Source organism: Notothenia rossii (assembly GCF_949606895.1).
Source record: "Notothenia rossii genome assembly, chromosome: 9".
NCBI classification, from domain to species: Eukaryota; Metazoa; Chordata; class Actinopteri; order Perciformes; family Nototheniidae; genus Notothenia; species Notothenia rossii.
The window spans coordinates 68,277,598-68,291,995 of record NC_136907.1 but is presented as its reverse complement, the minus strand read 5'-3'; the positions used below and the strand labels follow the sequence as shown (position 1 = coordinate 68,291,995).

At 39.5% G+C, this 14,398-nt stretch overlaps 1 protein-coding gene across 1 annotated transcript in view; it reads right to left on the bottom strand.

Annotated features, from left to right (window-relative positions):
- Positions 1–14,398, bottom strand: part of b4galt2 (UDP-Gal:betaGlcNAc beta 1,4- galactosyltransferase, polypeptide 2) — a 144,036-nt gene continuing 129,638 nt past the window's right edge. Inside the window, exon 8 of the mRNA XM_079651873.1 lies at positions 1–3,965. Within this exon, the coding sequence (XP_079507999.1) occupies positions 3,815–3,965 (151 nt within the window). The 3' untranslated portion in view covers positions 1–3,814. The remainder of the gene's footprint in view (positions 3,966–14,398) is intronic.

The window sequence follows — 14,398 nt, the reverse complement described above, 5'->3', positions numbered from 1 at the left end:
TAATCTTTAACCATCAGATTTATTGATTGTATAGAAAAAGTAGGTTTGATATGACGTAATGCATTCTATATAAGATATAACATTTTCAACATTCAATGTACAAAAAAAACATAGCTAGAGTAAATGTTTAAAAACGCCCACAGGCCTAGAAGTCTCGTCTGCTCACTGCAGCAAAAAAAAGTATTTGAAGAAAAGTGTTGCGAATATACCACCACCTGAGGTGAGCTTGACAAGTAGAACGGCTTCAAAACTCAAGAGTCTATTAAGAAACATCAAGCGCTCCTCACAGTGGTTTCTATCCTCAAGTGAATGATATGTTTCAAATACTTTTTTTGCTGGAGTTTCGGCTGCTGATCTTTTACATATCTCCCGTGTTTCTGTTTAATACACATTGGGGCCTCTCTTGTTATCCATGTTCCAATACCCGTCACTCCTAAGCTTTCTTCATGTAACTGACCCCATTAAGGGTTGCCTGTAATATTGGAGTAGCCTTAATGAAAAGGAATTCATCTTAATTTTGAAGTTCAATTTGCATTATCATTTTGCTGTGGAATGAGCTTTTAAAAGTAAGAAGGAATCAGGACATCAGGGTTACATCGCTTTTGGCTAGAGACATGGTTTTTTTTCTTGACCGAAACGTAATGAGCTGTAGGTGTAGGTAATGAAAGTGGGCCTTTAGCAGGAAGTGATAATCTAATAGAGCTGTGAGATGGAGGCAGCGGCTGATTCCAGAAATATTTTCCCCCATTTTAACGCACAACTTCAAATGTAGGAAATGTGTGTGTTCTTTAACCAGAAAGGGGGTCTTGAGGAAATCTTTCTTAAAAGTTTAAACTGTAGTTTCTACTTGTTGTGAGTGTGCATGTAACATGTACTTTGAAGCCATGAATTAAATACATACTAGAAACTAAAAGTCAGGATATGTCGGAATATGCTGCTCCAATTCTAACCTATATGGAAGCAAAACACTAAAATCAATAGAGTGATCACTAGAGATTTCAAATACATGAGATGAATATGAGGAAAACAAGCATGACTGCATTAGAACTAACCTTTAAGAAGTGTTGTCACCTAACATACCGCTTGAAAACAATGATTTTGAAGCAGGATATGTGGTGGATGTGAACACATCTGTAATATTGCACTTTTTAAGCTGTAAACAGTATAGAGAAGATATTTTATTCTCAACAGGTAGTCTGCCCACTGAGGACACTTCAAATCACCAGGAGATTATCAATGGAGGTGAAAAGGAAAAATAAGCAAAGGGGGGAAACAGAAGGATTCACAAATAGGGAAGTGTAGTGAGATAGAAAAATAAAGATGCAGACAGTAAGTGGCACAGATTCAGAGACACAAAGAGAGGCTCTGTCGATAGCTATGGAAAGAAGAAGCACTCTTGTGAGACACAGCTGTGCCTGAAGTGGGTCCTCCACAAAGCACAACAAAGTGCCATTGACACACACAGCCTGGACTGGCAGAGAAAGAAAGAAAAGGCAATGAAAGGCGAGATAATGCAAAGAAAAAAGGGAAGACTGTGTGAATGCATTTTGGGTGTGAGAGGCGGAGAGAGGAGTAATCAAACCGTCCAACAGGCTTTCAGCGAAGATAACGGAGAGCCAATCAGCTGGGAGCATTATCATTGCCTCGAGGCTGGGGAGGGGAGGGTATACTGTACATTATTTTTACCAAAATAAAAGCCCCAATTTGTCCTGAATGATACCTAATTCAAACAGGTGCTGCGTTGCATAATCTTCTGCCTGTTTAACCATTTTCGATGGGTGAAAATATTTTAAAATGTACAAAACTGAAACAAATATTGTTTAATTTCTCGATTACATCTCAAAACACATAACTTCCTCCATTGATTTTGTACCCAAATCATAACTTTTAAATAAGAAATAACCGTCCCTGCCCCTTTAGTATCGATCACTTCTGAAGGCATTAGTTTGGTGTTTAGGCGTCAACAGTGGAGACAAGGAAAAATAAAACAAGGGAAGAAGAGTAATGTACAATACATGAGACAGTCAAAGGCTTCGATAAAGCAGACGGAGGAAGTCATGATCTAAGATTTAGTTTGTGGATTTTTCACATGAGGAAAAGTTATGAAAATGTAGCTATCGTTAATGAAAAAGTGAGATAAAGTAGATTTGAATACAGAGCTGACAGTAAGGAAAACATCTGAAGCAGCAATAGAGATGTCAGTCAAACTGCTCAAACTCATTACTGTCTTAAAATGAACCATTTCCACCAGCAAAACAATATCGAGCTATCATTTCCTCTTTCCGGATATGATCATCTTTTTCTTAAAGATTTAGAGAAAATGATAGCAGAGATAGTAAATGGATTGATTGAGATAATTACAAATTAAAAAAAGACTTTTTCCTGTAAAATATGAGCCACTACTAATCTGGTTTAGTTTAACCCCTTGCTGTCCAGTAAAGGTGGTAAATGTCAGATTTTTTAATGACCACTTAGTCAAATCAGTATCTTGGAGATAATTAATGCAACTCAATCCGTTTGCACCGTGTAGAGACAAAAATGTACATTTAAAGCCCAGATTACTAAAAATAAATCTCTATTTTTTTTCAAGGGGGTGAAAGGAAACAAACAAAGCTTTCAGAAACCTAATCTCCAATTTGTGCCAAACATGGGTTTAGAATCACGACTGGGCTGTCAGTGTATCTCCGCCTTGTCTTCGGTTCTTTGATTTGATGACTTTCCCAAGGTGGTTCCACGTCATTGCATCCAGCACATGAGTTACTTCAAAAGTTCAGTTTCTGCTTCCAAAGTTTGAGTTTATATATATATATATATATATGTATATAAAAAAGAGAACAAAAAGAGAGTTCTCGGGGGTTTGTTGCTGCTGACGAACATTTTGGATCAGCGTGTCCCAGCACAGTAGATGCAGGCACAATACACATTCATTAATTGATATCGGAGGATTTGATGAAGTAATTAGATCAAAACTCCCTGACAAAGATGTTAATATGAAATCATCTATTACCATCATTTGTAAAGATGAGCGTCAGACGATTTCTTTGATAGGCAATCTTTCATGTACAAGTCTAAAGAGCATCACTGCATGTTTTCATATCGTGTTAATGTTATTCTCTTGACCATCACTGTGAATGCTTGGGAAACACAATGTTTTTAAGCTTTTTTGTTCACCATGTTCATTATTCCTGATATTCCATTTCCAATCCGGCAAACACCACATCTCCTTTCTCTCTTTGTATCCATGAAAAATACATTTTCCCTTCAGTTTATATGAACTTGGTCAAATATTTCAAGAAATCCCACTCGATGAAGGCGAATAATTCAAAACAGTTTCCAAAGTTTCAAATGACGTTATTGTCTCATCTCTTAACTCCCAGAAAAAATTCAATATCCTCTCTCGATATGCCACTTGACGACTTCCAGCTTTCAGAAGATTGGTAAATGAAAGACTCCAAGTATCAGCTTCCAAGTTTGAAGCCAACCTTTGATCGGCCACTGATATTCAAGCTTTGCTCCACACTCTTTCAATCCTGAAGTCACTGATTGGCAAAGGTAGGAGCTGTGAAGCCAGTGGCTGCTTAAAACTGTTGGAAAGAGCCTGGGTCCTTGTTACAGAAATGGCAAACTCAAATTACAAAAAAAAAAAGTAAAGAGGGAGAAAGAGATCATTAAGTGCTTGGGACTTTTCCCTCTGTCCTTTAACTCCTGCATCTTTCCAGATGTCTAGGATATGTGATCTCCTGATTTCCCTCTTCTGCTCATCTTTTTCCATCCTGGCAAAGCATGTCGACTTCCTCCCTTCGTCTGTCGCTCTCTAGCCCTTTATAGGCCGGGGCGGTGGTTTGCCGATCTCCACAGAGATATTTGTGTACAGAGCGTACCTCTTGAACTGAATCACTCTGTAGGTCAGAAAGCTGATCCCGTCCTTCTTCATTGTGTTCTTCGTGTTCTGGATTTTATTAAACCTGGAGGGTGAGAGAGAGAGAGAGGTGAAAAAGAGAAATAAAGCACATCAACTTTATCGTGCAGACCAGTGCTTCTCAAAGTGTGGTCCGTGGACCACTTGTGATCCGTGAGTATATTGGTACATTTCACATTTGAAATAAATAAATACATTTCCGTTTTCCGCACTCTCGCGGGAATATCTCCGCAATGGAGCAACGCCTTCATCACACATGTTGCCACTTGTTTGTACCATTTTCAGGCGATTTGTAATCTGTTCTAGAAAAACAATGTTTTTTTATATTTGTGGAGTTAGGTGGTCCGCGAGTGTTTTTGTTTTTGTTATTGGTTAAGTGGTCCTTGGTATGAAACAGTTTGAGAAACACTGGTGCAGACAGACAGGATACATCTCATTTAGTATAGTAGACCCAAAGGGCCAAAGACATTAGAAATAAGCTCAACCCAAAACTTGAAATAAGGTCGATACATATAGGGCAGGGGGGTCAAACTGAAATACACAGTGGATCAAAATAAAAAAATGGGTACCAGTCGAGGGCCGGACTGGTTCAATGTTTATTTCAAAACGTATTGAAACTAACTTATTGCACATATTAAACCTGGAACTAACAAAGCTTAAATTATTGCCTATAAAAACATTAAACATTAAATAATCAGATGCATTCATTTCTTATGGCTCTATCTGCAGCTTTTCCAGAGTCATTTCTTATGATTACATTTTCCCACAGGCCAACAACAGCTTTAAAAAAACAATATCACTCAAAGAAAAAAACAAACATGCCCTGTTGTCTCAAGAAAGAAAGGGCAGAAGGAAACATCCATGGAAACTCAGTGTGCTGCTCTGTGATGCTAGTTCAAGCCAGATACTTGGCATCTCATCTCGGGTGCAAGTTCATCAATGTTTGAGCTCAGGCTCTGAGCTGAGGAAACCCTAAGGATGGAGTGAAGGTGTGCGTGTAATATACCGGCGGGCCAGATCTAATAGTAATTAGAAATTATCCTGCGGGCCAGAATTAAATCCACGAAGGGCCTGATTTGGCCCCCGAGCCTTGAGTTTGACACGTGTGATATAGGGAGTAAAAAGGTCATAAGTAAGTAATTAAACTACACCTGCCAAATTAATCCTAAACTATTTTTAAAGCATTATTTCTACAATAATAATTACCCCTAACTAGAACAAACTATTTGTTCTACTTCTACATAATTGTAGTGCAATAACGTGAAAGCAAGAGAAGAAACAGTTCCCTGGGGTTGTTTTTAATTGAAGTACACATGCAGCTTTGATTACTATATCGATCTTGACCAACAGGTGGTGCTATAGCGCTGCACAGTGACTCAGTGAACAGAGTGATCCATCACATCCGCCTCGGTTTGTTTGAATTATGCGTGAATATCTGTTTTCCATTGGCTGTGATTCAGCAGTTACGGTACGAATCTGCTCTTACATTACATTTTGCTTTGATTTGAGAATACAAGATGAGAACATCATTCCCACAGTTTGTCAGACTGTCTCATGATGCAACCTCTGACATTAAAACAGAATTACATCATTAACTCTCCTGTCGACCACGTTTAAGTATCAGTTTTTGCAACCAGTCATGATGGAAATGAGGCCACAGAGTGCATGCGTCCAACTGCATGTTTACAACTCTCTCGTCTTTAAAATGCCACTTTCTTTGTGTGTGAACAGAGAAAGAGCTGATATGTGCAACTGCCCCGCCTCGCACATGGACTCTTTAAATGACAGCCGTGACTGATGCTAAAAAAAAGGCCTAATGATATGTTGGACTAACAACTGGAGTTGACAATTCAGTCCGACATGGACCACTGAGTCAACAGAGCCTTGTCAGAACTGACTAGTGAAGATCTCTCTCCTTCCTCTGAATCACTTTCCCCTCTCGAAAATCCAATCAAAAAGAGCTTTATTGTCTTGAATAGTGGCAGGAATTTTTTTGTCGAGCATCTTTCCCTTGAAAAATTGACTGCAATCAAAAATAAGTAGAATAACGTGGTCTAAAGCTTGCCAGTTCTTTCAGAAAGGGAAAAGGGAATACGGTTAAGAGAAAGAGTGCAAGTAAAGGAAGGAAGGAGGGGAGGAAAAGAAAGCGGTTTAACGTGAAATAAGAGCTAGATGGCAGGGGAGAGAAATGGAGCATAGATAGATTTATCTCTGAGAAAGCGAGTGACAGATGGAGGGAGCAGATACACTGATATTAAAAATAAAGGGAAAGAGAAATCTTTAGATGAATTTATCAGAAAACGGAGATTATCAGCTGTAAAATAATCCCTATAGACTAAAGAGGATATCAAATGCATCTACTCAATCTGTAGGCTACTATCGTTTCAAACCTTTTGGTCTCATTTATCTTACTTTTATTTCAGAGAGTTAGAGGGCGAGACAAAGACATTCCCCCCTACATATTCATTAGCCTGATTTTCAGAGTGCTAACTGGGCTAAGTAAAGCTCTATTTCAATTCCACTGAGGGTCTCACAGGAAAACAAATCTGGTTTAAGTTCTCAACGACAGCTCGTCATTGCCGCTATTTTTGCTTTTTTCTGGTGTGGTGTAGTTTATTCTGAGCTGGCTCACCTGACCTTGTTGTAGAATAATTTATCAAAGGAATAATTACACATTTTGGGAGGACACATTTATGGGGAAAAAGTGAGTCCTCCCAAAATGTGTAATGTCCTTCAGAGAGACGAAGATCGATCATCACATCTGGATGTCATTATGCTACCATGAGCAGCTGGTTAGCTTAACTTAGCAAACATAAAGGGGGAAACAGCTGGCCTGTCTGTTTCTTCTGTTCTTCATCCTTTAATTTTGACACAAGTGTTAATTTGAGCAATACAAACTTGTTCAAATATGAAAATTAGAATTGTAACAGAGGCAGACCCGGCGGCAGACATACGTTTCTGGGCGGGCATTTGATTTACCAGGGCGGGCCCACCCCGAAACTTACATTTCCCGGGAAATCTGAATTGTCAACAGGGGGCTCGTGAATTGTTGTTACGGAAACAGAGGGGATTTAGGTTGCCATACGGCTGTTGACGGTCTTATTACAGGCTACATCCATTGGTTGGTTTTGTGGCACATTTGTAACGCTGTGCCAACTTGGGCAAGCACGCAGGCAAACTTGAGGAGCGCACACAGGGTGGAGTGAGGTTGAGCGATGGAGAGAAAGGGAGAGAGAGAGAGAGATTGAGCGAGGCAGATAGCGTGTGCAGCGGTCTGCTTGCGCACAGAGCCGGAGTTTGTGAGAGAGCCGGCTTGAGAGTCAATTTCTCTTCAAAATATAATTGATTGCCAGCCTCCCTTGTCCCTGGCTGGCTTGCTAGCTCGTTGGTAACGTAACTGATTTCTTCTAATGTGCCTGCATCTGACGCTGAGTTGCCATATTCCTTTCATGAACCACTTCCTGATATCCATTGTTGCAGATAAATATAAATGATAATAGCCAAACTAACCTAGCAAGAGTAAACTGACAGGCTGCTGTGCCGCATCTCACTCAAACACCCACATGACTCAACCCAGCGAAAAACCAGTCTCGCGCGCAGCCTTAAACTAATCTTTCAACATAGTTTAAAACAAAAACAAATATTAGGACAGAGCCCTACAAATAACAACCATAAACATAATAATAAAACAATTAAAATGTTGTATTCAGCCCTGATTAAAACTGCGGGCCCAAATCCTGGATGGGCGGGCCCAAATCCTGGATGGGCGGGCCCGGACCCATGGGGCCCGCCCATGACGCCGGGTCTGAACAGAGGTGATCTTTGGGGCCATAGATCTCGGTCTCCGTTACGAATTGTGTAGCTTTGTTGGTGGCGAAATGTATGTAGTGTGTGCATCTGTCTGTGCTTTAGGTTGTCTGTCTCTGTTTGCTGGTTTTATGTTGAAAAGTGTTCCCCCTTCCCCCATGTCTGTTGCTGTTGATTGTGTTGTCTCCTCCCCCCCCCCACCTGTGTCTAATTGCTGATTAGTGTGTGTGTGTGTATTTAGGCTCTGTTGCCCCGTCTGTTTTGGGGGGCTGGTAGTGTGTGTGAGAGCCTTGCGGCTGGTGACTGTGCTCACAGGAACAGCAAGATTGAGGCTGTGTCCCGTGCTCAAGTTTAATAAATGCCCACACCGGGTTATATTTTTGGACGTTCTGCCGCTGCCTCCTTGCTTGGTCGGGCCGCTCAATTGTCAGCTTCACAAGGATCCTAAGAGAAACAGACAAGCTAGCTTTCCTCCAAAATATGTCTTTCTATCCATTATGAATAATCCCGCAAACATAACAACTAGTAAACGGATGTTCTCCTCAAATTCAGGGGTCTTTTACCCAGAGAAGGACTTTTAGAAGCTGTATTCAGTATATCATGATAATGAAGAAGACACAGTTCAGTAATTATGAGAAACTAAAATCAATTCCCAATAAAAATGTGTCCTTAAAAACATAATCTTTAACTCAATCACAGTGAAGAATAATTGCAATTATGCCTCCCACATAGCCTACGACAAACAGTTAGCCTATGATATGTATTTGCGTATTGAAGTTATTCGCCTTTTTGTTATGGACCAATCTTGGTGCTCCACCCCCTTTTTGCCAATGGTAACATGTGAACTACTGACAAAGCAACCTTAAGAGCTAACATGAGATATAACATGTTAATGTATGTGCTTTAGATGTGCTTGAGTGGATTTTGTAACCAGACCAGCGCTATCCACATGTTTCCCATCTTTATCCTAAGCTAAGCTAACTGACTTCATAAGTATATTGAAGCTATCTGATGTTAGTTTTATTTCCCAAAACTTTAAACTATTCCTGTAATGGATTCTGAATGAGACAGTAAACTTAAAGCCATGTTCGTGGTAAATACAATATTACAGAAGCCAGACACACACCCAAACACTCGCCCTGTATCTGCACTGTCCCAGGAGGAGAACATATGAATAGAATATTGAACTAAGTTACCGAGCGACCAATTCATTTGCAATGCATGAAGTGCCGTTTTCCAGACAAAAAGTGTGTGTGTGTGTTTGCAAACTGATACCCGCGGCTGGTGATGAATGTGCCTCTTTCTTACTTCCGCTATCCCAATATCTCATTGCTATGCCTAACCAGCCTCTCAACGAAAGTGCTGTGAGAATGGACTCCTTTGTGAGAGTGTGTGCATTTTGAGTGAATGTGTATTTAAATATACATATATATATGTGCATGTGGATGTGTGTATGCTGTGCTATGATCTAGTAACATTCATCAAACAGTCGAGACACCGCCTCCCTTGGTAAACTCAACATTACACGTGTGCTCCCGATAAACTCTCCTAAAAGGCTCAATCATTCATCTGAATCCAAACAGAAAGGCAACCCTGCACCTGAAGACAGAGAGTGGAAAGAGAAGCAGTTTATCTGTGTTATGGAGTGACAGGCCAACGTGTGTACAGCCTGAGAAGTAAACAGTTAAAAAAAGCTATTTCTCAAAGACACTGTAGTAGGTTGCTGCTGTAGATGAGAGGGACTTCAGGTTCACACTCATTCCTAATATTCAAAATATGTGAACATTAAACGGCCTCGGCACCGTATCGTTCAATGGAGGTTAGTCATAAACGGCAATGTTGATTAAAGTAAACTTGAAGTCATGTCTGTTGGCAAGTTCTTTATCGCCTAATCTTAGAGTAATCCAAAAACACACAAACGTTCTATAAAGTGATCTGGTAAATCTCTGACCTGTATCTGGAGTTCCTCAAGGAAGGGAGTGAAACATTAAAAACATTTAATGTTTATCTGGAAGATATCTTAACATCCTTTCTTTATACTACTTAAGTTTATATTAACCACCAACTTCAAATGAGGATCTGTCTTTTTTTCTCCTTGCTGGTGCCACAATGTCGTATGGCAAAGTCAGTTGATCAGTCTGTTTACATGACATTTGGCACAGACCACCTCAGGGTGAATTATTCATACTTCTGTGATCCAATCACATTTTCCCTTAGCATCATCATCATGTCAATAGTTCAATGTGCCGATACTTCATCACCCTCAGCTGTAATGTTTAGTGCTATCAGCAAAAAGAACTACAAGGCTAATCAGCATGTTAGCATAGTCATTATGTTTATATTAGCATGAACATGTGAGAGTGAAGCTTAAAGCACAGCTTCCCTAAAGTGTGATACCGTACTAACTTATCAGAGGGCTACCCTGGTTACTGACAACTAGTGATGTGTCGGTCGCGAACGAGCCCATTCTTTTGAACGGCTCTTCGGTACGAACGAGGGGAACCGAGTCGTACTCGGTGAGAGCCGTTCTTGTTATCGTTCAATCGTTGGTCCACACTCACTGCCTGCCAAAATCCACTTGCCTTTTAAAAAGCTTGATTTTGTTCCCAAAACGTATTCTGTGAAGACCCGCCCCTACTCTGACTGGTAGGTTTCAGCACGAGGAGTGAGATGGGGTGGGTCTTAACGGAATACACGAGAGAGAGAAGTCATAACAAGTGGCACGGGACAGGTAGACGACGTGTTATTCGGATGGAAAATGAGCCAAACGCGAAAACGTAGCAGCATTTGGATGCACTTCAACCAAAACCCAGGCAGTGATAAAGCACACCATTTGTAAAGGCAAAATATTCTTTAAAGCAGGGTCAACAAATAATCTCCATCGCCACTTAAAAACACAGTATCTAATATTAAGAGTTGCATGAATTTCATTCAAGGCAAGGCAACTTTATTTACTTAACACATGCAGAGGGTACATTCAAAGTAGTACATTCACTGACATGAATGACATGGATATGGCGCCACCTTGTGTCATGTTTACAATGCAGATTATTGACATTAGGTCTGGCAATACAGTCAATCATTATCCTGGTGATTATTTCACAGATTACATTACATTACATTATATGTAAATTCATATTATATTTAATTTGTCAAGTGTAATTTTCTGATATGCAAGAATAATTTTGAAATGTAGCTTTTCTAGTTTTTATCACTTTCTTTCTTGCTGAATCTCCTTTCTGAAGACCAATTTGTTTTTGTTTATCCATTCGGCTTGTTTTATTTGTTGTTACATTACATTACATTTTACTTGTTAGACGCTTTTATCCAAAGCGACTTACATACTCAGTACTGTGGCCAATCCCCACAGGAGCAATTTGGGGTGAAGTGTCTTGCCCAGGGACACAACGACATGCTGACTGCAGTGGGGTTTGAACCTGTGCTCCCCTGATCCGAACACCAACGCACTAGGCCACTGCGCCACAGCCTCCCTAAAGATAAACCTAGTAACCCCTCCCCCTTTAAAAAACGTCTCTTTTGAACGTCTCTTTGAAAGGAACGGAGCCATAAGATCCGTCTCCCTTCAAAGAGCCATAATTCCCATCACTACCGACAACTCTACCTAATGTTTTCAATCATACAGAAAATCAAATGATGTAAATGTTGTCCATCAGAGAAATAAAAAAGCCCTCAAAGACTCTACCGACAGAAATGGCAAAACCTTCCTCATGATGTTAAAAAGTGCTGAATGAAATGAGAAAAGAGAATTTCCTCAACCCGCACCACCTTGATAGAGCCACGATGCAGCCAATCGTCCTCACAAGCTCCCGATTATTCTGAGCCGCCATGCTTAGAAGTCAAAATACCACTTATTTTTAAAATAAAATCCTTTAAACCAACATTTCTAAGACACTATAATGAGTGTCCGTAAGGGCATCTTTTGAGAAAGCCGCTTGAGCCGACTAATAGGCAGATATTTTCTGCCCTCTTGCTACGGTTATGAATAATGGATCAGCTTCAAATAAATAGCGGCCCTGTTGTTGCGAAATTTTATTTAGGAGGTCTAATGCACACAAAAGAGGGAGAGCAGAGCGACATCAGAGGAAAACAGAAATCGAGTATTACGCAGACAAACACACACTTTGTTTCTGTCTAGTGTCGAATAAATTGATTTTTGACACAGGAAAATAGACAAGTCCAAACATAGCCGGCTCCTATCTCTCTCTCCAACAAACACAAAACAATGATGGATGACATATTACACAGGCCTGGTTCTTTAAGACACATCTATGAGTTATTGCCACCATTGAACAGTAGGCTATAGATTTTTTGTTTAACTACTTCTAGATGGATGTCTGACATATCTTTAGCTTTGGCAGTAGCTTTTTGCAGGTAAACACATGTTCTGCTTAATTTGCACTCCTCTGCCCCCTGTACAAGAGGGTGGATTTGTATCTTTATTGCTTAGCACGGAAACGGGCACACTGCAGGTGATTTGAAAAGTAGGTGTTAGAAAATCGCTAAAAAGGTTTATAAATGTAAGACCAGGAGGTGAGCAGGACTCTTTCCCTTCAAACATCTCAACCAATGTTATTTCCAGCCATATTTTAAATACTCAGTGTCTAATTGTCCTTGCTCTTACGCCGTGTGTAATGTTGGGGATTTTATCTGTATATGTTAGCATAGCAAAGGGAACATAGTAAGTGATAGCATCAAAGTGCAGTCAGTAAAAGGTATGCATGTAAGGCCAGGATGTGAGCAACACTTCTCTGCTTCTTAGCAACCGAACACTTCTTGTTTCATCATCTTTTGTTTTGAGATAAATAAGTCGCTGGCTGTTTCTTACAGAATCCGTTCCTATTAAAGCTTTCATTTCTTACATCAGTAATCATAATGTCATGGATCAAACATGAAAGCATAATTTGATGGCTGAACAATGTGTTTTAAGAGTCAACTATGACATTAATTACACTGGCTTTGGAATGAATAAAAGTGCCCTTACAAGAATTCATAGACAGCTGCAATAAACACAGTTATGCTAAGCTTTCATGTATGATATGATTGCTTCAGTAAATTGATACCAAAGTACTAAGTTTTCATTACTAAATCAAATCCAGGTTTCAAGAAGTTTCCAAAATGGAAATTGTAGGGAATACTTTTCTCACACATATATAAGAGACTCAAGCAACACGTGTTTAGCGGCTGTATGCAAAATCTAAATAAGAAGTGTCATAATGTGTTTGGCTGATGCTGCTCTCTCACACATGACTCATTTTTAATCTTCTTATAAAACAATTTAGGAGCCGCAGCTACACTTGAAGTCAACTGTGAATACTGACGTTCAAAATGCTGTGATGTAATAATGTCACATGAGATCAAACTAAAACCATATTTAAGGAGGGAACAGAGATCACTATATCTGCTTTCAGCTGGAGCGGATATCGATTTCTGTGTTGAGAGGCATCGTTGCCTTGTCCATCGAGGCATAAAAACTGGGCTCTTAGAGGAGAACAAACAGTGATAATCCACGTTTAAGCAGCTTAATGTGAGGTGCTATACCCCTGGTGATTAATATGTCTAGAAGGGCTCATCTCTGCATATTGCATCTCATTCATCAAACCATAAAATAACACATTTATAGGGAAAGCATTTGTTCACGTTTGTTCAAAAAGCAATTGAAATGCGTGTAGCAAAAAGAGCGACACAAAAGCCTGTGGGCTGAATCTGTGGAAAGCCATTTTTGGTTTATTAAAAATAGTTTTGTCCTTTTGACCTTCCATTTTTTCGTCTCTACCAATTTTTTAGTGGCCGGAAAAGCCGAGCTGTGTTCCTTGGAGAATTAGTTTTATTTACATTTTGCTCAGTCATGTGTTACTTCTTACATATTAAAGCCCCCTCCGTATCTGCGGCCAACATCTAATGACATCGCAGCAGACGCAGCCTAGTGTTGATATTTATGAAACTTGCATTTTAGTAGAAGAGCAATTTTTACAAATGCTGTGAATATAGGAAATGACAAGTGCATCTTTAAAATGCATGTATATTTTATTTATTTAACATGTCCATGTCTTCATGCATTTAAAAAGCCTCATGCATTAATCTTTTAGCATCCTGCTATGAGTGAAATGGTTTTATCATTCAGTGGAAAAAGGCTGTAGGGTGATCTCAAACTCATCAAATAGAAACAATACAAGAAAACAATACACTTTTTCTTTTAGCTTATATTTGTCTTGGTTGAGTCAATAGCAGCAGTAGTGATGGAATTAGTTTTACAGCATATATTTAGGGCAGAAGCTACCATTTCATGTTTTTCAAAGGGGTGGGGGATTTAAGAAACCTTGGGTGATGTAGCTCAAAACAGAATTTCTGACTCAATATACTTAAATACAAATATTCATAAAAGATTCTTTATTTTCTACCAGACAAAACCGGTATTCTTACCAGTGTGTAGAAGACACTGAAACAATGGACACATACATAACATTTTACCGAATCATTGAGGAAAATTAGATTAATATATTTTTTTAATTCCCTTCCCTTAGCATAAGTATTGTATATTTGATTCTATTATTATTAAGTGTGAAGTTTTCCCTTAGGAGCTGCTCAGTGAATAATTGCAGGAGCGATGGACTAACATTGCGTAGCTCTCAGGTGTGAACTGTGAATGAGCAC